A 27,445-nucleotide genomic window follows, 5' to 3' on the forward strand; every position below is an offset into this window, starting at 1 on the left:
AGTAATCATTATCATGTTTTCGTAACAATAATTACGCATTTCTTTGCTGCTCTGTTCTTGAGTGTGTCTTGAAGTGCTGTAACAAGATACGGCGTCTGTTTTGTGCCGGTATTGTTTGCTATAGAAAATGTATGAAAGTCTATGTAACGAGGTTACGATCCGAGATCCACAAGCATTTGTATTCCAATAATATAGCCGTGTTAAAATACATGAGAGATTCTTCTGATAAGATTAAACTACTGATAACACATTCTGCATTTCTCATACTATACTGGGGTTAAAAACTCGGGGTGTGGCTGTGTCGGGGACACTGCCGTGGGTTTTACGTGAATACGTCTGCGTTAGCAGGTAATATTTTCTTTCGGATATGGGAATGAAATGAAAGAAACGAAATGGATACTTCCATGGGCTCGCAGTCGTCTTCGGTAGATGCGGGAGCCTCGTGTGAGCACTGCACCTCCATCGGCTCAGCGATAGCGGCCGTCGTTTGCCGCGTCGACTTTCCGACGTTTCCGAAGCCGTCTCAATCGTTCCGCCACGGACATGGCGGCACTGATCGATGGCTGATTAGACGCCCTTTCCGATGAGATGCGTTGCTTGTATTTCCTCTGGGCTTTTCGGTGAGTATGGACCGACATCAGAAAGTTTAAATTTTTCACGACATATTCTTGATTTGTCACCAAGAAATATTTTACAAAGTTCAAATCGACAGATCTAGACGAGATCTTTCGTTTGGTACCAAAATCAGCGCGCTAGCACATCGGAGTCGCGAGATATACTGCCCGGAAATTTTCGCCCACGCCCAAAATGGCCGCCCCCCGGGCCTAGCGCAACTCAAGGTCATGCTCGCATCGTAGTCGTATATCCGATGGAATGAGACCAAATTTATTTCAATCGTGTTATTAGTCACGAAGTTATGTAATGTAATAATTCTTATATAAGAAACGTACTTGCGATATTCTAAAACGTTTTTAACAGCACAAAATTATTTATTCTACGACGCATTCACGGCCGATTCACAGGAAAGTTCTTTCCGCAATAACGAAAACGGATTGTTGAAGCGATAATCAAACACAACAATGCCGAGTAAACAAATGTCGTTTCCTAGGCAATATGACAATGCACGCAAGCTGACCATTGTTGTCGGTCCAAATTTACACATTTTTGATATGGATCTTACACGTTTTCCTTTCACTCTTTTGTCGAATAACCCTTTCGTATAGACGTATTTACGTCAAAAGTATTCGAATTTCTAACACACGCCTGCAACAATATTGGCTGAGCATGCCGTAAGGCTCACTTCTCATTTATTATGCATGCATGAATGTACCGTATTGCACTCCACTCCTTTGCCTAAGAAACTAATTGTTACGTCATCTGTTTACTCGGCATTGTTGTGTTTCATTATCGCTTCAACAATCCGTTTTCGTTATTGTGGAAAGAGCTAGGCTGTGGATCACTTGTAGAAGAAGTGCGTCGTAGAATAAATAATTTTGTGCTGTTAAAAACGTTTTAGAATATAAAAAGTACTTGTCTTATATAAGAATTATTAAGAATTCTGTGAAACTGCCCTCCACTCTCTCCATTTTAGTTTTCATTAAATTCATCTTTGCCGGTGGACATCGAGGTCTCGTACAATTGAACAAAGTTTGAGGTAAGGGATTCCTATTTATTACTATTATTTGCAAATGTATTTGCAATTGTGTGTGGTATCGTGAGCTTTAGTGTGTAATCGTTAAACATTCTAATGCCAGCAAGTCCATATGGAAGATCTCGTTGAATCTAGAGGACTCTACTTCTATAATATTGGCTACTTGAAGAATTCTGTAGCCACTTCGTCCTTAAGGGAGGATAGCAGCTGGTCGTATTTATGTCCTGTTATTGGCAACGCCCGATTGTCTGATTTTATTTGTGCTGTCACGAATACTAAACAATTTGAGGTAGAATTGACATTGAACCGTTTTCTACCGCACGAGGTTTTTGTAATTCAAATTCCTTCTGCTTTTATGGTAAATATTTCAACTTTTAGAGCAATACGAAAAAAACCTGAATTAATTTCGTAACTTTTTTTTAAAACAATTTATGAACTCCTAATAATCACTGCTTATAGCGCAACACATGAATAGAGAATGTAGCGTTAAAAGTTGCTAAAGCTGATGGTACATGCACGGGCTACCACTCTGTTTGAAGTGTCGTGAGAACTAGAAAGTTTTCCTTGAGTTCAGTGCTTAACAGTAGCCATAGTAGCTTGTTGCTTTTCAGTTTTAAACGATGATGAACCAACTGGCAAGTATGAAATCTTCATATTAGCATCGGAATAAAGGAACGTAAATTCTGTTTCTGGGAATTAAAATCGTAAAAGGTCAATGTACGTGACCTTGCTTTGATAAAAATCCCCGGAAAAACTTTTAATAGATCCGAGACATAATACGTATTTAGACTAGACACATTTCAAATTTGAATATTTTGATAAAGAGGAACACAGAAGTTTTACTTGACGCTAGTAGGAAGTTGGGGATGAGTGAGTTTTTCCGAGCTTTTCCTCAGTTGTAAGGTAAATATAAGGGAATAATTCAAAAGGAGGACGGCCCGCCAACCCCAAATCATTGAGCCCTACAGCTGACGTGACAATAATTCGTAGACTGTCCTCTGGGGTCAAATTCTAGACAACTCTCCAACCTAAATCCTTTTCATGACCGATAAGTTGCCTCACGAGATAACTCTCATGAGCAGCAAAAGCCCGTCAAAAGCTTTCGAAGCGATAAAAACCTCGTATTGGTTATAAAGCTCTGTTTACCATTTCGAGCAATGCGGTCATGACGTAGGAATAGTGTCTTCTAGCAAGGGAAGATGTCTTGCGCTTGCGCAGGACTCTGCCCTTAGTTAGCTTTTTGATGCTGCTAGGTCCAGAGACTGGGACTAGCTTTAAAGATTGGGCCTAACAGAGTCGGATTTTTACCTGGAGACGGAGATAGACTCCAGTCTCCAATACGCCATTTTTATTCGTTTTTGGTGTTGGACTTTGCATTAGGTCCAAAAAATAGTTTGCTTCAACATTTTAAGAGAGACTCGAACCAAGGAATGTATTTTGGTCTGTGACCTTAGATCCTGTAATTTCCTTTTCGAAAGGACAGAATTTTTCCTTGTCGTCGCTCTCTTAACGCGGTTGCGTTCCCATCAACAGAAACCATTCTCCTTGTCAGGAGTCGAACCCAGTTTCCGCAATATCCCCTTCGAGGCAAAGAACTCTGATCGTGGCGCCATCGTCGTGTCTCGCTTAGTTTCGGAGTTAAAGGAAGGAAATCGAACCCAGACTCCTGACCTTCCTGAGTTCTCTCATTGTCTTAAGGAATAATTACGTCATGTTTCATTTTCACGATCCGCAAGGGAACGACTAAGAAATGTCAGCCTCAATTTCGAGTCTACACAAGACCTGTAGACTCTGCGGTATTTACTAAGTGGAACTACGAGAGTTTCTTACAAATTCATCTTCTGGGTCTCAGACAGTTTTCGGGCTTGTGACCTTAGTCAGTCAAATCATTTCCCAGGAACAAAAACAAAATTTGCTTTAGCCCCATTCTTTCCTAGTGCTTGCTGTCCGAACAACAGAAAAACTTTGGCGGCGTTCGAACAAAGGAAACAATTTCTCTGGCTCAGCGCCCGGGCCACTCAAAAACCATCTTTAAAATTAATCAAGTATACTAAAACCGAGGGTCATTTTTAAATAAGGGCAATTGGATTTGCATTATCTCCCCATGTCACTTCGGATTACTTTTAAATTTATTTTCTTCTTATAGGAAAATTATTTGGTATTAATTATTGACTTCTAATATTTAAGACTGAATGCAACTAAATTAATCTTTGATTTGTTTCTTCACCTGCCAACAATGAGTAAATATGGACCGACAATGGTCAACTATTATATGAACTCCCGCGTGCATAACAATGCAAGAAAAAGTATTCGAATTTCTAACACACGCCTGCAACAATATTGGTTCAGCATGCCGTAAGGCTCTTTTCTAATTTCTTATGCATGCAGTATAATTGCCTGAATAAACCGTATTGCACTCCATTCCTTTTCATAAGAAACTAATTGTTACGTCATCTGTTTACTCGGCATTGTTGTGTTTCATTATCGCTTCAACAATCCGTTTTCGTTATTGTGGAAAGAGCTGAGCTGTGAATCGTTTGTAGAAGAAGTGCGTCGTAGAATAAATAATTTTGTGCTGTTAAAAACGTTTTAGAATATAAAAAATACTTGTCTTATAAAAGAATTATTAAGAATTCTGTGATACTGCCCTCGACTATACCCGTTTTATATTTGATTAAATTCATCTTTGCCGGTGGACATCGAGGTCTCGTACAATTGAACAAAGTTTGAGGTAAGGGATTCCTATTTATTATTATTGTTCATCAACTTTAAAGTTTTCATCTGCATTTGTGAACTCGTGTAAGAGAATTAGGCTTGTCTTCTTTTTAACACAATTTCAAGTAACATTAGATCGACTTCTATTTGTTCACGACATCATTTATAATAAAAGAATATTCCAGTAGGCAATTAACATTTTACAATTTTAAAAAATAAAACGTGTTTCGTAGCCCAGAATCTTAATAAAAATTTATGGATGCTAAGAAGTGGGGTTTATATTCTGAATAATAATTCTAACACTTTTCATCTCTTGATACATCGACATTGTTAAAGCGATTTAGGGAACTGTGAAGAATTTTTATTTCGGATTCACAAGCCTAATTATGGACGATCATCAATGCAACAGCAGATTAAATCCGGGGAATGTTTGCTATTATTGAGTGCAAAGTATTTATGGGTGCAAAACGTGGTCTTTCACTTTGAGGGAGGAACATAGACTGAGGGCCTCTGAGAACAGAGTGTTGAGGAAGATATTACTCTTCATAGAATATCCTGCACATTGCAGTGTGTGAGTAGCGTGATCTAGGCCTGATCTACGCATGCGTTAGAACAACGAACAGCTTTTGTGGCTGATCCCAAATGTAATACTCGCCTTCATTTGATAAATTTAAATTACATTTTGTGCTTGTAGGGTACATAAATGTGTAACTTAGGCAGCAAAGTCCTTAAGGACTCTTAGTTCTACAGAGGGAGAAGAACTCAAAATATTAATGCTTTTGAAAAAGCGTAGCCTTCATTTTCCAAATTTTATTTATTAACTGTCTGGTCCTGCATCAAAAGTCACGCAATTTCTATGGCATATTTTTGTCGTAATTTATTTAAACTAGAGCAGAGCGCTCCTTTCGGAGCGCTTTCTCTAGAGTCGTTCTTGATCGATAATTTCGCGTTTTTACTTTCGGAGCTCCTTTCGTCTATCAAGGTCATTCGGGGGGTTGATTGCGTTTTAAAATCTTAAGTAACACACTAAACTAACCTTTAACCCTTGACTAAGAAACTAAACGACCCCCCGAATGGGGGTTAAAACACTTCTGTTCACCAGATTAGAAACATCTAAGACTTTATAGATTATTTTGATAATTATATGTAATGTCAACGTAGTTTACAAATAAGAAGATTTAACTTTGTGAGAGAATTGGAGGAAGAAGATAGAGGAGGCTAGGGCTCGATTTTGGGCTGTTACACCATAGTAGTAGTAGTAGTAGTAGAGTAATGACATACACGCGGCATGACTTAACATTGCCTATATCAGTCACATCTTCAGGGTGATTAAGCCGAGAAGAATGAGATGGGCGGGGCATGTAGCGCGCATAGATGGGACAAGAGGTGTGCACCAGGTATTTTTGGAAAGCCTGAGTAGAAGAGGACGCTGGGGAGACCTAGACGTAGGTGAGAGGATAATATCAGGCGTGATCTATGGGAGATAGGAATTGAAGTAGAATAGATTTTGTTGGCCCAGGACAGGGAACGGTGGAGGGCTTTGGTTAATTCGGTGTTGAAACTTCGGTTTTCGTAAGCCCCCTAACTAATTAGTTAGTTATAAGCACATTTACAGCTTTGTCATTTTGGGTTGGATCTCAACAGGCATTTCTGTAACAAAGAAACAAACTGAGTCCATGGAGCCGAAGTCCTACTTGAGAATCCAACAGTAGCCTAGGTAATCAAATGTCTCGCCTTTTATGAAACATGAAGTTTCATGTCCGTGTTTACAAGACCCCGCCTCTAAGCTACATCCACAAGTCACACCTTCAATCCTCCACCTCTCTAAGATCCATTTTAATATTATCCCAGCAACGAATAGGACTGTCAAGTGACCTTTTCATTTCAGGTCTTCCTATTAAAGAGCTGCATTTATTGTCTCTGCCATGTGTTCTACATACCCCGTCCATCTCATCACCCTTGATCTGACAGCTTACAATTTATTAATTAGTGAAGAGATCTATAAAGCTCCATATTTCGTAAAAATTCACCATTCCCTTGTCAGTAACTCTCTCGCAGGACCAGATATTATTCTCAATACCGTGTTCTATCTCAGTCACTCTCAGTTTTACACACGCGTCAGTATGAAGAAAAACCTGTAACAGCGGTGACCTGTTTTTCAGGAGATGGAGTCAAACCAAAGTTGCGGCTCTTCTCAAGATGGCGCCAGGTGCATGTTTACCGACACATCGGTCCCTGTAAATGAGCTGAGAGAGAGGAACCTCTTGTGTGACGCGGTGTTGAGGTTGGAGGACGGCGGCGCCTTTCGAGTCCACAGATCGATTCTCTTGAATCGCAGCGCATATTTCTGGTTTGTTTATTTACTGACGTAGTTGATTAACATGTGAAATAAAGACATAATAGAACTCAATTCGTGTGCGAATGTTATATCGAATTGTTGCAGTAAACACCTCTGAAACGTCCGATAATTTCTATGGGACAACACGACGCAACATTCCAGAAGTCGTACGTGGTTTTTGTACTAATTTTTAAGTGCGGTTGTACCAATGTGACAGTCAATCGATCTGGAGGGAGAATTAGAATCAATCCATTTCCGAAACGTCTTGGTTTTAGTGCATAAAGACGACCGACAAAATCCAGAAGCAATTTGGTAATGCACCTTTGTCACGAAATTGTCCGGAACATTGAAAGCTGCTGTGTGTTTCTCTCCCTGAAATGAAATAAACTGTAACAAAGAACTTCGCCAGAAATGTTTAATTGTTAGGAGAGAATTTGTGCATACGTCAATTTGCTTGTGTTAAAATAAAGTTGCGGTGAGTTCTTGAAATGAGAATTGAATTGTAACCGCCAACCATTGCTTCTGTTTTCCAACTGAAGTTTGTCATGTTACAAACTGTGCCCCTTTTTCAGTTTTCCGACAATCAAATATTTCTGTTTGTCTTGCAATGCGAAGCCCTTAATTTGTAATAGGAAATTCTTTGCTGGTTGGCGATCACATTTTAAATGCCGCGTAGAAAATCAGCTTTTCATTTAAATTGTTTATTGTCGGGAAAATGCTTTGACAGGACAAATAGATTTTATATTTCGAACTGATCAATCAGTGGAATGTACAGCCTGCGATGTATGTTGAAATATTTGTGTTATTTTGGTGATTGGCTTTAAAAAATTTGTAATGGTTGTTGTATACTCAGATATGTCTTGGAGATTTCAAGGGTATGTAAGAAACGGGGTGACCATTCTATAGTACAAATGTTCGCTGCTTGCTATCCGATTTGTAACTTATATTCTGTTAAACCCCTCGCAGTTAATCTGGTCACATTAGTACACATTCTGGGAATTTTTGATGTATTCAGATAACAAAATTTCATCCACCACATTGACGAAAGATACTTTTATTTCGCTACGTGAGTCATAAAAACTGAAAGTTTATGCGCATGACTTGTAATTTTCTGCTCGCCGTTTCTCCAAATCGACGACTGCTTCGTGACGTTTCAGGAACCTCTTCACGATAACTGATAAGACTGATTTTGTCCTCTACGGAGTCAGCTCGAACATGATGATCCAGATACTGGATTATATTTATTTTCGGAAGATCAACATCCACTCCGACAACGTGCGTCAGCTGCTAATGACGGCTGAATACTTGTGTATGCCAGGTCTTTCTGAACTCTGCTGCAACTTTCTCAAGGACGAGATAAACGCCGACAACTGTATCGGCATCATGAATTTCGCAAGGTAATTGATGTTCATTTGTCATTTGTTGTGACGCCAGCCTTCGCCCCTGGAGCGAATCAGCTTTATTCAACAGAGCAGCCGAGTGCCGGGTCGGAGATTAAAGCCTCTGACTGAGGACTGGGCAAATTAGAAAGCGTTGTAGGTCAGGGATTTTGGCAGGTCGTTATTAATGTGCCTGTAATTTAAATGTTTTGATTTAACTGCCTTTGTTTAGATCTTCATTATGACTAACTGCATCACGTAGACTGTGAATCATGACCTATTTCAGGGTCGTAATTAAATCTGTCTTCCTTTCGAATTCCCTTTCTTCCTTGTTTCTCTGCGGCATTCCTTGCTTCTTACATAATCCTCCCAATATCAAAATCAACATTCAGCCCCACATCTTTCTGCATACACCAAAACTTCTGTCAACCGAGCCTCGTTTACCCGATTCTCGCATTTCGGGACCGAATTTCAACCAGATCGGTTGCTATCGGTTTCCACCGGCTAGAGTGCTTAAAGCGATGTCCACGCGATACAGTTTATTGATCTAACCCCACTCCCATATTTTCCTGATTCTTATGAACACTTCAAGACATTTAGAGACTTGTTTATTATCGAGTAAAGACAGAATACAACACGCTGTTCCCCGTAGAAGCTGAAGTCAACACCTTCTTGTTCAGGACAACTGACATCGGCTTTATCACACCAGAACCTCCACTTCATGCGCTGGACAGAAAGAGACTATTTTAGTACAGGGTCTCCCACGAACAGCGCCCGCATCATCATCTGCCGAGGAAAATCTGTAATGGAACTCTAATTCTTTGTTCATATCCATTACCACGTTCCCCTTTCCAACGCAGATCCGACTTATCGGCTTATCCGACCCGTGTATCCCCAATACAGTCCGGTTAAACACGGTTTCACTGGATTAATACACACAATTAACACAATGTCGTTTCGCCAAGGTTAATGCCAGAATTCAAAATTCTACAATTCTCATCTCACTGCCTTCGTCAGTTTCGTGCGCCATTCCCTCGTTTCAACCTGTAATTTTATCACGAGGACGAGCAGTCATTGCCTGGGAACCTTCAGAGCAGACATCTTTCTAGTTTGCCCCGGTCTCTCATCGTTGCCTCTGCACGTGTCTGCTCCCAGTCTCGCTCATTCGGGCTTCAAAGGGATAAAAACTAGAGGCGAAATACTGTGGTGTGCAAATGCTTGAGATTGCAGTTGTTGCTGCAGTGTTTCAATATGTCAGATGTTTACGGAGATCGATTCTTACCCTCGCTGTGGCAGGTTACACTACTGCGCTGACCTCGAGACTCACGCTCGTCGCTTCGTTCTGAGCCACTTCGTGGAAGTGTCTCAGCAGAGCGAAGAACTTTTGGAACTGCCTGTAGAGGAGCTGCAAACGATAATCGAGTCCGAGGAACTAAACGTGAAGAACGAGAAAGTTGTGTGGGAGTGCATTCTCCGGTGGATCAACCACGACCCGGACAACAGGAAAGGTCACATCGCGGGCCTTTTGAAGGGCGTCAGACTGGGACGACTTGACACAAAGTTTTTCAATGAGACGGTCAGTATGCCCCTGAAATCGTGGATGTTTATGGGAAATGAAGCCCGCATTTTCAATTCCATATTCACACGTGTTCGTAACTGATTAATGCAATTCGTGAGCCTTTCTCTTCGTCACGTGTAAGCCCGTCTGTCTGTCCGCAGTTCCAGCTCGATAACGTCTAAACGGATGTTTATTAAATTTGATACTGAAGAGCTTTAACAGAATCTGTTAACATTTACCAATTCTGGTTAAAATCTTACATTAACAACGTGAAAATTACACAATTATTTGGATGCCTTATTCCGCGCAAAATTTGCTGCATAAGAAATCCACAGATTGCCTTAGTTTCCATGGTTACAATAACCACCTGTTGAATGTCGCTGGTAACACGCTCGTATATGTGAGCATGTGCAACACAAATATTCGATTCGTCCTTTTATGCAGAAATGTGTTTGGGGTTTAATAATCGTCCTTTATTCATCGTATTTAAGTTTGTCAGTCCGTCTGTGCTACAATCTTTTATTACAGTCCCAGCGTTAATTAAGATCCATTACGTGTTTTACTTCAACTACAGCATTCCACCGTTAACTACATTCAAACGCCCACTGACCTTGAATAGGAAAAACCTCCAACAGATAGATCATGTCTTCTGGCGCTGCGATCTGCTTAACCAGGGATCATACTGCCTTAAGAAGCGTTTCCTAGCTGCTATAATAATTTCACGCATCTCCGACGATATATATAGCCAACTTCAGCGTCATAAGAATCAGCTGATTGACCACATAGGGACTACAGATTTTCGAAAATTGCTGCAAGAAAGTTACGTTCTACGTCCAAGAGTAAATTACCGAGGGGCTTCAAACTTTTTAGACAGCTTTAACATTCTAATATTTTAACCGTCATCTCACGAAGCAGCCACACAGCTTAAGATATTCTTTCTTCCATTTCACCATGCGCTTTAACCCGAGAAAAAAAATGTTTTTTCTCTAGGTCAAATGCCCTGTGATTTCAGCCACTCACCTCTTACGAATACGTGTGAAACATCCGCAAAGATTCATGAAAATGTTGTCTGCTTCAAATGCCTTTTCAATTTAGCATTCGTATCTACTAGTTTCCAACACTTAAAGAGAACCACCTGATGATGGCAAATTAAGGTCGAAACATGCAATGGCTCTTAATAGACATCGAGCACAATATCACACGCTGTTGTGTTGACGGGCCTTCAACACAAACATCAACGTGCAGAAGGTTGCCTCCCTTGATCTCGAAGCAACTAATTGTCATAATTTTCTTTCGATGCCACGTAATTTTGACGATTAATTAAAGTTATCGAATCAAAAAGAATGTGCATCTGGCACGGAAGAGACGAGAAATAAGTCACAATTTTCAATGTAACTCAAAACGCAACATTTACATAAGTATTTACCTTTCGGTTGAAACACATTTCAATACATTTCTCTAAGATCGATTTAAATTTGATTTCGCTTCTCTCCACAATCTGTGCATTTATTGAGAGCGTTGATACATAAACAAAAAAAAATATATATACATTTCCCTGTGTGTACCATAGTCTATTTCGGTGAGTTCCTACCCAAAATAACGTGAATTTCTTGTTTCCTCTGCAATGGAACATGGCATCCCTTCCTTAAATATTCCAACGTCCACATTGAACTGTTCAACAGGTATCAAAGCACCCGTACGTGACGGAAAATGAGGAATGCAGACCCGTGATCTCGGAGACGCTCACATACCTGGACGACGTGAAAAGCTTGACGAAGGAAGACAAGGACCTCGTGACACCAAGGATTGCCCGTACGCAAATCAGACAAGACATTCTGTTTGCTATTGGTGGTTATATCCACGGAGTCCCGACAGAATTAATTGAAGCGTACGACGCACGAGCAGACCGGTGGAGTGTGGTGAGTTGTACGCATTTCTACTATTACCGTGCCTTGTTAAATGACGCCTCCGACAAAAGCTAGATTTCCTCCTTTTTGCTTATTTTTACTAAGTAATTGTTTATTTAAACTTAATCACAAGGACCTCTTAGCCTCTTTATTTCGTTTTCGCTAATTTCCATTGCAGTGAAACTTTTTTTAGGAGTAACTCCAAAGACATGAATTAAAAGAATAAATAAATGAATTACTCAAATGCCGAGTCTCGTGTAAAATGTAAGTTCTAATGGGAATCGACGAAGGATGTGAAGTTTTCCTTAAATACCGTTTACAATAAGCGTCCTACTTCACCTGTCATGGCGACCTGTCTGCTGATTTTAGAAATCGTTGATCGTCTTTGGATCTCAACGTAATAAATGAAGCACTGATCAGTGTCGATGTTGGCCATCTGCGTGGTAACGCCTCGTGAATCAGAAGGCTGACAAACTGTTTGGGGTGGGTTGGGGGACGAACTGATTCCAGATTTGCGTCGATAAAACCCAAAACACCAACATCTGTCTTTACCATTGTAGGAATCTGAAATGTCAGCTGTTGATCAGAAATTAATTCTACATTTGTCTGTCGTACTAGACGAAAGCACTGGTAATGTTTGAGCTTCCTCCGTCTCTCGTAATTCCTCCATTGCTCCAAGTTCGTTTCTCACTGTCTTTGTCGAGTGCTGTAGGCCCGGCCACCCATCACGGTGTAGCAATTTCGGTCCACTGTTGAGGGTTGAACCTCTCCTCCGGTGGTTGGTCGCTTGGACTCTAATGTAAGGACTTCACTTTAGTAGACCGAATGACCCAAAGAAACATAAAGCCATAACTTGTCGTTCCTGCAGGTGGAGGGTGTCGACTTGATCGGTCCGCGAGTCTTCCATGGCACGGCAGTAGTCGGTTTCGACATTTACGTCATCGGTGGTGTTGGCGACTTCTATGAAGTTTTAAGCTCATGCCGCTGCTTGAACGCAGTTACGAAGACATGGCGCGAGGTGGCGCCCATGAATGCCCGAAGGTAAGATGCAGATCGGTAACTGAGGAAGTCCTTGGAGCAGAGTCCTTCTTCAAAAACTTATAGTCATTCTGTTAGTCAAGATATAAATTTGGGCAGGAGATGTAAAATTGTACCACTCACATACAGGAGTCTCGTGCAAAGTGTGAATAGGTAGGAGGACTTTTGCGACAATTTTGGTTCTAAGAATGCGATTTGCTTGTTAATTCATTTGAATATATGATCTAACAATGACGAGCGAACAATTGCGTTCTTCGAGAGGAAATGCATCTCCATCAGCAATAAATGAGCAGAGCAAAGAGTATACTTTTATCGTTTCAGGCGAAGTTTAATGGTGGCAGTTCTGCGAGGTGCAGTGTACGCCATGGGCGGTTTCGATGGTCATCTGTGTGACAGAACGGCCGAAAGATACGACTGCAAGACAAACAAGTGGTCGTGGATCGCTTCCATGAACACAGGGCGATCCAGTGCAGGTGCGGCTGTGCTGAATGGTACGTAAATCCTGTTAAAGAGTAGTGTATGAGTTAGCGCAGAAGGCGAAGCGTCTGTCCGCGTATGACAACGCAAGAACGGTTGAAGGAATCGCGGGATTTGAGGTTCTCACGGCGGGGAGTACGAAGATGGCTCTCGTTTGGTTTCTGCCGACGTTTCAGACGAACATTATGCCTTAATCATCAAGACATTCCTCTTTGCTTTTGATCTTATTTTCCCTCACTCCATTGTCCCTCATTCTTTTAATATCTCTTCTTTTATCCGTGCTATTTACTACGTTATTTCACAGACTGCAACGGCTTGAATTCTCTGAGTGCGTGATGGTGTCTTGTGCTCTCGTAAGCTGTCCCTGGACATCGCCTTCTGCCTTTGTAGTGTACACTAGGGGTGAATGCAAACAACCATCAAACTATTAAACTGGCACTCAAATAATTCAGATGTAATATGTTTTTGAGACAGTTAATTATCTCGTGTTAAGAGCACATTATATTATAAATATAAAGCACCGCTTGTTAGCTCGTACCGTACATCTGTGGCACCAAATTTAATAAAATTCGATTCACAGAAGATGTAACTTACTATCGTTTCCATTCTGTATTAATTAAGCAATTTTTAGGTGTTCATATTAAATTTTTGTCAGTTAAAATCTTTTCCTTTCACACGCTCTTTGTCTGCATTCAAAACGAAGAAACAGTTGATCAGAGACAGCGGTGTCGCTGCAGTGTCTGTGACACGAAGGGGGACATTAAATACAATATTATTGGTAGATTTACACATTTAAGTATGGATTGTCCCATGTTTGTGCTCTGCAAGGACCAGTTTAATGTCTCGGCCTGGAACAAATATGTGTACATTTCATGTGATATAACTAATTTGTTTTTACAGACAAAATATACGTCGCTGGTGGATTAAATAGTGTGAATTATCTAAACTCGGTGGAAGGTTATGACCCCGACACCGACCAGTGGACGTTCGTTGCACCAATGCTTTCTCAACGCGCCGAGTTTTCTTGCGTCGCGTTCAACGGCTGTCTGTACGCCCTAGGTGAGAACTCTGGACCTTCTGAGTATTGTTGCACTATCCTTCTTACAGAAATTGCTATTGTGAAATGTTTTCCTGGTTTTCGTTATGTGACTGAAATTTTATGAACAGCATTTTTCTCCTTTCATTAGAGAGTTAGTTTGCCAGTAATTTTAACCCCGATTCATGATTTCGATTACATTCTCCAAAAAGAACACTTAACTAAGAACGCATAATCTATTGTGGTATCTCAAGTAACGTATGCCCCATTTTTCACACAGTCCCTGTTTTAAAGTTAAATATTTTGTTGTTGAAGCAATGAAATTTCATTTTGTCGTGCTGTTATCCCCAAAAAGCCGATGGTTTAAAGCAGTCCCTTCGCAGTCTTGTGTTTCGTCACTTGTTTTCTAACGCCATTTTGAACAGTGCATCTTGTGTTGTTTTTGAAGGCTATTTTCAAACGCAGTTTCATTAAGTAGAAAACAGATGACAGGCGCAATTTCCTGATGATACAAGTACGAAAATAATATTGGAGCTATTTCATCATTAATTTCGTTCCTGGTACTAATATTAATACTTCAAGAGGGAATGAATTTTATTCGTTGTATTTCATTCATTCATTCGTTCCGTTTACGGAATTACAAATTTTAAGAGCGTAAAGTCCGTTGGGTAAGACGCTGGGAGTGTGAAGCATTGAAGTTACGATTAATACAAACATCTAGAAAGTTATAATTGGTGATGTTGATGGTAAGATAGCACTGGTGATACATAGTCTTAAGAGGAAGGATAATATTAAAATGTTTTTAAGGATCTAGAGTGTGTTGGAATTGTTCAACTACCGACTTTAATGAATAAGGTAATAAATCTTCTGGATCCATAAAGGCTAAACATTTCGTGACCAGGTGACAGAGTAATAAATATCTAGAAAGTCCCCGCTGAATGGGGTTAGAATAATTTCCTTCGGACAGCTTTTTTTTATATATTGTGACCAATTACGAAATATGTGTATGTGTGTGTGTGCAGGAGGATACAACAGGATCTTAGACGATCTCAGTACAGAAAAGTATGACTCTGCAGAAGACACGTGGACCGTGATCCCTGGCATGAGCTTCAATATAAGAAACTTCAACGCAGAAGTCATCGACGACACGATCTTCGTGATCGGTGGACGTTGCAATGGGAAAACCGACTTAAGTGTCAAATGTTGCAAAGACAAGGAAAATCTATGGTTTGTTTGTTTGTTTGTTTGTTTTTTTGATTGTTCACGACTGTATAATCACAAATTGTTACCTTCGAAAAGCACTAGGAAGTGAATCATTTCCGGTCGAGATAACCGCGATTTTGCGGAAGCAGCGCCGTGTAGTGTCGTAGAAAAAACACCGACGTTTCAGAGGTTCTTACTGATTACTCAGGGCCTTGAATACAACGCGCAAAAAATGGCTGAGAGTGAAAGCAGGGAGGGCGATGTTGCGGTCAAGTTGAATTGTTAAAGCAGAGGGCGAATGACTAAGTAATGCCGATCAGACGTAAGCTGTAACTGCGTTAATAAGAAGCTCTTACAGTAAGTTTCTTTAATCAGTGTTAATCTCTTGGGCAGGAAGATTCTGGCCTTCAGCACATCAGCATTGCCATAATCATCGGCTTTCCTCAAAGAGTTAGGCCAGTTTTAGGTTTAACGACGCCTATCCATCACATGTTCCCATTTTTGATTGAAGTTTATTTAGAAATGGCGTGTTTGACCAAGCAGTCTCCTGCCATCCGTTGACGGAGTGAGTAAGCAGCTCCAAAAAGAAAACAGAAAACAGCTTTCCTCATACTCGACTGTTCAAGACCCAGAAATCAAACAAAAATTAATTTCATTCATGTTCGTCTGTTTTCGTCTAGCAGAAAATCACCAGAACTATATTTTCTTTGGGACAAAAAAAAATGAAAGTGTATTGCTAAAAGAGGGAAGTATTGTCATGGGTGCATGTCTCAAACAAGACACGCTTAAACTTTAACAGCTTTTTAAAATAGCCATAACCTCTCCCTCCACTTTGAAGTAATAAAATGTAATACGTTATAATAACACGTTGGCCGTGGTTCTATGTTCATGAGTTAAAGGAAGATCACGTGGGAATGTTCTGAAATATGGTTTGGCAATCGTGCATTGAATTCCGATTGGGGGAATTTTTGTTAAGGTTGTCTGGAAACAAAATACAAGCAACGACATTTCGGTGGAAGCTGTGCCCTTAGCTTCAAGCAGTTTTGCATTCAACCCGAAGACAGAGCCAACCCATCAGACATGGATATTTTTAGGTCAACACATTTTACGACTCACAAAGATAATTCTTTTATACTAATTCTACACCGAAATCTCTGATATTTTGGAACCCCAAGGTGTATATAATTTTAACAAAATGGATTATTTCTTTACATAAATGCACTTACATTAAAATTACATTTCTTTTATAATTATTCTACATCGAAATGTCTGATATTTTAGAACCCGAAAAGAAAAAGTATATATTATTAAGAAAATGGTTAATGTCTATGCATAAATGATAAATTACATTTCAATTAAATTTATATTAAATAAATTATTCATGGTAGAAGACGCATTTCTTCGTGAGCTACATCATCTCACGTAGAGCTACAAATTTTCTGTAACTGTGTCTGTAAAATATGACACAAATTGTGTTGAGTGTAGATAATACTGATGGATGATGAACGAGGGTTTGTTTTCACTTTTAATATTTCAAATTGCAGGTATCCGGTGGCAAAGATGAATGTTCATAGAAACCATCTTTCGACTTGTGTCATCAAGAACCTACCGAATGCAAGAGATTACGCATACAAACACAGAGACAAATTAATGAAGATGAAAAGCAAAACATTTTTGGATAGTTAAAATCAGTAATTTGCAGTTGATTTCAACAACGACGAACACATTAATTTTAATTAAGTACCTTAAGAAAATAATGTAAGAAACTGAGAATTGATGTAGGATCTACAAAAATTAAATAAAAGGGAGAAATATTGTTTGCTGCAAAGAAGGAGAACTTATTTTCTGCTCAAGAAGTCTTACTGAAATTAACTTAGAGACAAAGGTTTTTGTCTCCTGGGTTGTTGCGCTGTATAGTCTGACCAGACTACACAGCGCAACAACCCAGAAGACAGAAATCTTCACAATCACCTCTGTGAAAACGTCAAATCTTACATATCTTAAAGACGTTTAATTTCATCCAAATATTACTCTCCATTAACACATAGCAGATTCTCTTTGCATTTTTCATGTAATCAAATTGTGCCGACATGTTTCGAGTTACGAAACCGTCTTCATGATATTAGGGGCAGATTAAATGTTTGCTACATGAACGTCATTTACAGAAACGTCGTTATGAAGGCAACAGATTGAGAATTTTGTATTGATATCAGACCTACCCGTGATATTTAAAAAAATTGTAAAATTATATTTGACTAGGTTGCCCCAGTATAACGGGTAATTGTGCCATGTCCCTGAGGAAGTACCTACCTTTTCAAATGACGTGCTTTCAGTTAACAGATGTGTTTATTTATTCCCGGTATTTTGTACGGTACTTTTAAGTATTTTGATGAACAAGTGCAAAATATTACCACAAAATACACAAAACTAGGAACTTGAATTTAGTTAGGATAGATACAGAGAAGAAGAAAAATGTGACAGCTCTAGTCAAATGGGGAACTCAAGGCAAGTTTCCGAGATAAAATCAAATACAGAATCAGCTTCACAGATCATAAGCCGGGTCTGACAGAAGACTTTACGTCGTCTAACTGCCTGGTACCTGGGAAATACAGCACCAGAATGTGCCATTAATCCAGACGTGGTTAACATAACAAATTATTTATTCCGTTCTAAGTCCATTGTGTTACAAGACTGCAGATTCAGAAGAACAGACTTTCAAATTAAGGAATAAGAACACAAAGCTACAGTTACCGTGCAATCTGTTAACTTTAAAACACAGAAGAGAGAGAGAGATGAGATTTTTCTTTACCACAAAGAAACGACGACAACCCCAACCGCCATAACATCTCGATACTGTTTCTAAGATGTCACCAGAGATGTCAGTGCGAGCAGAGCGCGCTCATTTCAAATCGTTTGAAAGATAATTGGGGTCCCGTGATTCCTCTCCTCCTCAATTCCCCTGTTGTTACACACTGAGATTCTGATCGTTTACGACGGATTTTAGCAGTAATTTTAAGCATTTGTTTCACCGCTTAACTTTGGCTGAATGTAAAACACACGCAATATTCATATTACTTGAAAAAAAGATAAAAACAATCCGAAGTGACGTAGGTTGGTACGCCCTTTAATTGTCAACCCTGATTTATTCACGTTAAATTAATTCAGTTACAGAGGTCTGCACTTGCAGGCAACTCTCCACTACTACAACAGTATCTGAGTCTCTGCTCTCAACGCGCGCGCACTCGCACTGTCCTTCGAGCCTATCTGGTCCCCAGAGCTTGGCGTTCTTCACACATGCAAACACGTCGGCCCGTAGCAACCCACCGGACGCACGCTGGCTCCTCGGCCGCCACGGTCCACGAACTCGGTGCTCTCACACGCAGCCGATCTGTGCTTACTCAGCGCCACACCAGACCGCTCGACTCACTTCGCTCTTATCACCAACTCGGTCCTCTGGCTTATCGCATGCAACTCCCCTCGCACTCGGGCAGGCGCCCAACCCACAAGTCGGAGGATCACCCAATGTCGGCTGTCAGCGAATTCTTATTAGAAACACTCCGTATCTGGCGGCCATATTCAATCGTGATCCTGGTTTTCTATGGACTACGGGGTAAAAACCCTCCTTCTCTGCGCCCAGTCTTGTTTCTGGGGCCCACCTAGCCTGGTATCCCCTGACCACCGAGTGTCAAGCAGGCCGAAGCGTGAAGATGACGCTTGAGCACAGGAACAATTATCTCATCAACGAATTATCTGAGGCGGAAATGGAATCGATACCAGAAATCTCCGTACCTTGCCGAAAGTAAAAACACGAAGTACTGGTCACAAAACGTTGAAGTTTAGAAACAAAAAGTATAACGTTAACAGATTATCTAAGCAATATTCAGTTCGAATCTTGTAGAATGAGACAATTTCTATCTTATCCAACGCAAATTCATTATCAGTATCTTAAAATCATTCACAATTTCACCATGAACTATTCAGAATTCATAACAAAATTAGCATCCTCCATTCGAGGCCGCCTCTCAGATTATTAAAAATCTGTGGCAATATAATCTAAAAAATTCGATCCAATTTCTGTCCCCTCATCCCCAAAATATCGGTTTCATCCTATCGCAGGAGGCTAACACGTTTGAATCGGCTAACCCCGGTTTCCAGGTTCTTCTCAGTTACTTTAAAGCAGTAGGACAGTAGACACTATCGCTTAAGGACTTCAACATAACCTTCCAGGACTTTCACAGCATTTGTCCAGGATTTCTCCAGCACTTCTCGTGACCTATTAACTTCCACATAAGCTCTACCGGACAACTCTACTATAGGACATATCCAGGATATCTCCAGGACATTTCCAACAATTTTCCAGCACTTCTCCAGGATTCCTCCAGCACTTCCTCATGATCAACAACTTTCACATAAACTCTTCAGGACTTCTCAGGAATTATCTAAGATTTCTCAAGGATTTTTCCAGGAAGTCTACCTAATTAGAGGGAGGTAATTTGATTTATTTATGTTATTATGAGCCCATTTGGAATGAATCTGATTAAAAAAAATATTTAAAAAATTTTACGCAGTCGGTGTTCGAACCTGGGTCGTCGTAGACTTCCACAAATGTGATAATGAAGACTTACTTATGTGTTACCAAATATGTGAAAGAATGGAAGACGTGAAATTTTTCAGCAGCTGCTGAATGACACAGTTCTTGTATCTCTTCATGTCTGATCTTGTACAATATGCAGCAAAGGCACTATCAGTTCATTCTGGAATGTGCACTTTGCTGGTGTACAGAGATTGTGAAAGGTACCATAGTCAGTTCATGAGCCGGGATAGCTCAGTCAGTATAGTAACTAGCTACGGGCTGGACGACCGGGGTTCGATCCCCGACTGGGGTAGAGGATTTTTTTTCCTCTAGCCTCTGCGTCCAGACCGGCTCTGGGGTCCACCCAGCCTCCTCTACAATGGGTACCGGGGGTAAAGCCGGCCGGGGCGTGATGCTGACCACTCACCCCCATCTAGTGACGAGGTCAAGGAATAGAGGAGCTATACCTCCACTCCCCCCAAACGCCTACATGGCGTATAGTGGGACAACCTTTACTTTACTTACCATAGTCAGTTCAGCCAGAAAATTTTTCAGAACTCAGTACATAAGAAAGTCACAAATTGAAGAGCAAATGAATATTAAAATTTATGTAGATCTGAATAAGACATTTTCTCAGACTTAAAACATGATCAATGAAGCTAAGAGGAATGCTGCAGGCAATGGAATGTGCTGCAGTGAACAAATGATTCTGGTATTTTAAGAAGGGCAGACAGTCATTGGTGGATGACCCAAGGAAGGAAACACCAGTAGCAGCTTGTAATAATGATATCATCCGACGTCAAAGAAGTCATCTCAGAGAACCATACATGACTGATCCAAGAAGCTAATCAGAAATAAAAAAGGAAAGAAACGCTAGCAGTATGAATGATATTTTATTTATTTATTTATTTAGTGTTCTGTCTGACGACAGGTCCATATGAACAGGATCCTTCAATCCTTTTCTCGGACTGGGAGCTGTTCATATACGTTCTTGGCAGATGATCCAGAAGTGGTTTGCCATTGCCTTCTTCTGTGTGTGAATGGAGTAATTGTTGGGATGCCACGGAGAAACCGGGGAAGCCCCCGGAGGAAAACTCCGTGTTGCCTAGACCACGGCCTTGCCCAACACAAGTTATAAATTCGGGCACCGCCGGGAATCGAACCCGACACCCCAAGATTACAAGGCCAGCGTTCTAACCGCTAGACCACCGTGGTTACCTATGAATGATATAAGAAATATTAAGTCGTTCAAGATGATTTTATTCCTTCACTTTGAACAAATCCAAAACTTTTCTCACAGCTGCATAAAGTGAGACATGTGTGTTTATATTGTTAATATAAAATTCATCTCTCATATTAATCACAGATATTTACCACTTTTGCATTGCCTTTATAAAAACTATTTAAACAGTTTAAAAACAGTCTGTAATAGTGCCAGTTCCACACCACTCAAAAACACAACTTCTTCCACTCTTATATGTGTAGTCAAACAAATCTGAAAGGTTCGTATTAGAACCTCAAAGTATTTTATGTAACTGGTAACTATGACAGCAGTTTTACTAAGCATTTAATCTGTTGACAGTTCAAACATCAACTGAATTATTTATACAATGTTTCATCACTTTCTATATATATATATAATTTTGTAATAATATTTATTTATATTTCCATTTCAACTAAATTATTTTGAATTGAAGCATTTTCAGAGATGAGTCATGGTGGCCTTATTATGTTCTAATTTTATAAAGTTCATGAAATGAAAGCACAGATAGTAATAGTAGATCACTGGTTGCATATTTTCTATCAACATGAAAATCTGAGTTACTTGCATTACATTTACATCAAATTAAAATTAAATTGGCTTTACCTGCAATCTTGTGCTGCTCTTAGACATGATTTATTCCTCATTATAAAAGGAGACAAAGTGAAGTTTATGCATTTTATGTATTTATAGTTTATTTAATGATACTTTTCAGTAGCTCAGACCATACAGAATCGAATGAGAGGATTATAGTTAATAATGATTTGAAAACGATGTGAAATGAAGTGATCATAGCCTAATTTAAGAACTATCCTGGCATTTGAGGGCTGGTCTAAAGAAAACCCAGTCAGGATAGCTGGTGTCCGGGCCAACATTTGAATCCAGGGCCTCCCGAATATGAAGCATGACGTTCAGTAAATTTTATGTAATAGAAAAAAAAAATGTATATACACTTTGTACCAGGAAAACTGTCATTAAAACAACACTTAAAATTTCAAATGAAGTGAGATCTATTTACACAAATACAAATTATTTTGGCCTTAAGCATATTGTATTTATTCTCTGTTTTAAGAACCTCAGGTTTTGAAATATTGGTACAGTCTGGGTGAAATATGAGCACCACTATCTTCGATGAAGCGAATGTTAAGTTAATCTTCCATAAGACACAGCTTGTGAATCACATTGAGGAGTTCCTGGAATCAAATTCCAGATATCTACTTTCCATAGTACAGTGAAACCTCTTTTAACCGACCTATAAGGGGGAACCATACGTCGGATATGCCGATTAAGTCGGAGCGAGGGTTAGGGGAACGTGGTCATGCATATGAAAAAAAAAAGATGTAGAAAACAAAGATTAGCAAAGTTTGAACAAAAACATGTAAATCATTGTTATAAATACTGAAATATACAGAGATTCAATATAGATTTTCCTCGGCAGATGATGCGGGTGTTTCGCATGAACAAGCCGACGGCGCTGTTCGAGGAAGTCCTTGTACTAAAACAGTGATTCTGAGTCGCTGTCCATCACATGAAGTGGAGGTTCCGGTGTGATGCTGCTGATATCAGATGATTTGATTGCTCGCCGGTAGAAACCGATCGAAACCGATCTGATTGAAATTCGGCCGGTTAATATGGGAATCGGATAGTGCAGTATTTACTGTACTCTGGTGAATGGTTTCTACTACAATAACTAACTGATCATTATTTTCTTTGAATTAACGATGACAGATGGAATCGAACCTGCGAATTTTGGTTGCTCCCAGAATTTACCTTTGTCAGCCATATTTTTCAGAAGCCCAGCTGTTGCTGAGTAAGACATTACCACAATATATTACAGGGATTAACTTTCTGTCATTCCCTAATTCATGAAATAACTGAGGTCTACAGAAATTTAACTATCGGAAAAACTGAGCATGGCCCTCGAAGATTAATGTTGAAGCTATCAGTGTCCAAAAGTGGGGGAAACAAGGGTGACAAACTTAGGACTGAATTTCGGTATCTTCGCTTTAACGTCTATAGAAAAATAAATTAGTAAAATCAGTCCTCTAAAACGTCGTGCCACCGCGTATTCTCGTGTGCTGAACATCGAATTCCTTAAGTAGACGATATCAAAAGAGCGAAATTGTATAGAGCAGGCCTACACATAACTGCTTTGCAAGTTCATCGGTAAAAAAATGTCCCAGTTTAGGAGACCGCACTAATATGATTCACATGGCTACTGTACGTTAGTGACTAGCAATTGCAGTAATGTTTTTAGATAATACTCATCACATCTAATAACCCTTTCGTTACCATTCGGAAATATTTTAGACGACGAATACTATGTCACTTTCCTGTCTGTTAACAATTCGTACACGCTGTCGGTATATTCATCTATGATCATTGATAACATTCCTCAGAAGAAGTCTGTCTTCTGTGTTGATGCGCCGTGTAGTCTGGTAGAAGTTCACCACCGTTTCAGAGGTCCCTGGTGCATCCATCATCAGGGCGATCTCTATTATGGAAATCAACAGTGGTAGTGCGTAGAACCAAGCGTATCGTGAGTAAATTCTTAATTGACTTTACTGTAATGCAATCTGAACGAAGTCAGCATATCTTTAGAATTACAATTAGACTTTATTTGCATTGAATATATTCCTCACAGTACACGACAAGGATGTGGAAGATGTCATAGTATGAATTTTGGACATTTGGTACAATAAAATGCCAGAACAATACAAAAATATCAAACCATTGCTAGGACATTTGGAAGCCATGGTACAGAGAACAAATGCAGAAACTATAGGCTGTGCATCTTTTGGGTCTTCTTTATGACTAATAAAAAGTCATACATCGGAGATCGATTGATCATGTTGCGTAATTTTATTGTATTTCTGTTTTCTGAACTGGAGTGCCTCTTTATGTGTTTCAGTGGGTTGTGGCATTTGAGGGTGAAGCACCACTTGCAAATTTTGTCTACCCTAATTTTTAGCATCAACAGGGCTCGGAGGTTTCAACATGGAACAGTTGAAAGATCTCTGATACCCAGTAAGTACATGTTTTTAGAAACAGACATCTGTCGAGGAAGTCTTCAGAAAAATAGTCTTCGGGTTCTTGATTGGGATTCACGTCCATGTTGAGAGTTACATCAAGAATTGCTTTGAGCTCTGTCAGGTCCAGAAGTTTCTTAGATTCTTCTTTTTAAGCTATGCTTTCTAATATTATCTTTCTATATTGATTTCAGCTATTCATAATTCATCATTGCAAATACTCTGACAAAAATGCCATAAAGATTACGATGGGGAAGAATGTGACTTGTCCACTAGAGGCTTGAAATCCTTTGCTGATGCACGTTATTTGAAAAGTTTGTGTCGGCATTGTCATTCACCTTCTGGATATCATCAGCTCTCATTTCCATGAATGCTGGCTTCACTCACATCACCATTAAGAAAGTTAAAGCTGTTCCAATACATGCCATGGAGCAAATGGGGCAGAGGAGATATAGATGCTAGTCCTTGGCCTTAACAATAGATGGGGGTGAGTGGTCAGCATTATCACATCCCAGCTGTGCTTCACCCTTAAAGAAGGGACTTATGGTACCCATTGGGTGAGGGCCCTAGAGCTGTTATGCACACAGATGCCAAAAGAAAAATCCTTTGCCCCTGCTGGGGATTGAAGCCCAGTGATTCAGTCAAAAGTCAGACAAAACACTGACTGAGCTACCCTGCCTCTTCATCACTCTCATTATCATTTTTTTATTTATATTAACTTTATGAAGCAGATTTGGATGAACCCTCATCATCTTCTTAATCATCAGTTCTTACAGATAATCTTTGTTTCTGTCCCCATTCTTACAACCTTGTTGTGTTGGCATTAGTTTGTCTTTAATTTGCATATTTAGTAATTTTATACAACCTTTCTTGTATTCAGATGCTTGCAGCTCATTTGGTAGAAGCTCATGGCGCTGCACTTGAGAACCTCTGATCTGATACATGAAGTTCACTGAACATAGACACAGGTGAAACAACTGACATCACATGCAGCTCTCGTGGGAAAAGTAGTGAATTCACGCACGTTTCCACTCTCCTACGAGTTGGTGAGACGCAGTGTGTGACCTCCTTTCCCCTGTGCTCTTCATCACAGATCTGTATCTTTCCTGAATATTAGTTTGTGTTCTGTGCATCTGTATGATATATTAATGTTTGTAGACGCATTTGCAACACTTCATACTGCTGAAAATGCATGTTCCTGAAAGTGTCTTTTATTGCTGTTAGTTTTATCCAAAATTCTAGTTTAACTTCCAAAGTCAAATTTCATGATAGTGTGTTTCTGGAGTTACTATGTTCAGAAGACAGATATGTTGAAGCTTGGCGTTATTAAGGTAACTGCTACTTTTGTTCCTCACTGCCTTCTCCCTTACATAGCTGCAACCCTGTGTGCTGATGAATGAGGCCTTTCTACATATTTTAATTTGCATTTAAGGAAATTGATTTTGGCTGGTTCTGTAACTTTCTATGGACGCACCTTGTCCAGGTGGCTGCTGTTGTACCACAGACAATATGATCACATGTCACAGTGCAAACAAATGGACCAAAGAATAGTAATGAAATATTTTATGAACTGACATTTTTTCAGAATTTAGTTACATTGGTAAATGTTATACTTGGCATTAGCCATATATTGTTTTCTAATTTATCATATTTGGATAGAAGAGCAATCAAAATTTTTGGGGATGTCTGAAATTTACTCTAATTTTATGTACAATTATCTGTTAGCATTAACACAAATTTTAATATGTATTCTTTGGAAATGTTAACAGAATGTGAATGTGAAAATATTGGTGCATTTTTGGTGATGGATAAAAAGTATACTTGTTTGTTATAAGCAGCAGTTAAACTCATGAAGGCAGTAAAATTATTGCTGTTCCAAAACAAATTTTGAGAACTGCCTCAGTAATGAAGCACCTGCAGGGAGAATGTCCATAATCACCTGGCTATTTGAAATAACTGATCCAGACAAATGTTTCTTCTCTATGCATATATTTTACACCTTGTATTAACACTGGCTGGGTTTTTATGTATGTAAACATTTTTTTATAAATATTTATATATGTGTGTGTGTGTGTGTGTGTGTATATATATATATATATATATATATATATATATATATATATTTATATATATATACACAGACACACACACACACACACATACGAGGGGCGTATACAAATGATTTAGACTAACCTGAATACTTTAAACCAGTCAGTTAAGCAACCAATGATATTCAAATTTTAGGGGATGGAAAAATGTTTTATAACATTAATTAGCCTAGAAAATATTTATATTGTTCTGGACCCAAATCATGTTGTCTGGTAACTCTAACGTTTAGGTTCTTAGTTAATATAGAAATACGTTGAAATTTGTAGTCATTAGCATTCCATGTTTGTCACCATGTACAAACATGAGATTTGACATACCACTGCTGTGTGCTGCATCTGTGAATCTGAAAGACATTACAGCCATTTAATGTTGGTTGTTAAGAGGGTTATTCCTGTCAGCAACTGTACAATTAATCATGCTTGGGGCAATGTTGAGGTGTGGAAAAAATGAATACCTTATATTAATGACATCTTAATTGCAGGAAAGTGTTTTCAAAAACTGAATGACTCCAAAAAATCAAACTTGAATAAAATGATACCAGTTCAAGAGCATTTTAAAGTCAGCTAGTTATACTTTTTACACTGAGTATGCATTCTTTTGCACATTGTAACAATGCGTACTTTCTAATACTCACACATGAGCTGGTCTTAAAACTGACTGCAGTTTCAAATCTATTTGGATTGTGCATATTCTTGTTCTTCAGTAAAGTACGTGTCAGCTCTACATGTCACAAGCATTTATCTGAAAAATGTGACCTTGTCCACATGTACATCAAATTTGTTGTGAAAACTGGAAAAAAGAAGCACTTTTTTATGTTGCAGTAGACATGTCACCCAAGTGTGCAACATGGTGGATTGATACACACTTCTAAGCTGTTACAAAAGAAGAAACCTTCTTGGAACACGTATCTGTCATCAACTTAAAAAGAGTACTGAATTAATAATTAATTATTAGAATAAATTAATGCTTTATTGCTAAGACAAAACTGATGAACATAGAACAATTTTATTATATCTACATTATGTAATTAACTAATCCTCCTTTGAAAACTGCCCCAGTACCACTGTCTGAAGTTTGTGTCCACTGTCCAACATAGTCGCTATCCATTAATGTTTGTTTAAAAGTTGAGTGACAACAGTATTGTCACACACATTGTTCACTTTCACTCCAC

General features: G+C 39.3%; 1 protein-coding gene across 1 annotated transcript; it reads left to right on the top strand.

The window, feature by feature from the left end:
- The first annotated feature begins 4,178 nt into the window (after positions 1-4,178).
- On the top strand, positions 4,179-17,133 carry LOC110835146 (kelch-like protein 10). The gene is made up of 10 exons (XM_087354348.1): positions 4,179-4,382; positions 6,529-6,716; positions 7,862-8,101; positions 9,380-9,659; positions 11,324-11,560; positions 12,417-12,589; positions 12,908-13,077; positions 13,964-14,122; positions 15,122-15,326; positions 16,847-17,133. The coding sequence occupies exons 2-10, from the start codon at positions 6,532-6,534 to the stop codon at positions 16,986-16,988; spliced, it is 1,791 nt and encodes a 596-aa protein (XP_087210474.1). The 5' UTR covers positions 4,179-4,382; positions 6,529-6,531; the 3' UTR covers positions 16,989-17,133.
- Positions 17,134-27,445: the final 10,312 nt, after the last annotated feature.

This window comes from Zootermopsis nevadensis, unplaced genomic scaffold (assembly GCF_977971745.1).
Source record: "Zootermopsis nevadensis isolate Lab colony 2312 unplaced genomic scaffold, Znev_1.0 Znev_ptg000023l, whole genome shotgun sequence".
NCBI lineage: Eukaryota > Metazoa > Arthropoda > Insecta > Blattodea > Termopsidae > Zootermopsis > Zootermopsis nevadensis.

Coding starts and splice junctions, on each gene's coding strand:
- LOC110835146 (XM_087354348.1), top strand. CDS start 6,532: ATGGAGTCAAACCAAAGTTGCGGCTCTTCTCAAGATGGCGCCAGGTGC. Junction 6,717..7,861: donor AATCGCAGCGCATATTTCTG/GTTTGTTTATTT, acceptor GTGACGTTTCAG/GAACCTCTTCACGATAACTG. Junction 8,102..9,379: donor GGCATCATGAATTTCGCAAG/GTAATTGATGTT, acceptor TCGCTGTGGCAG/GTTACACTACTGCGCTGACC.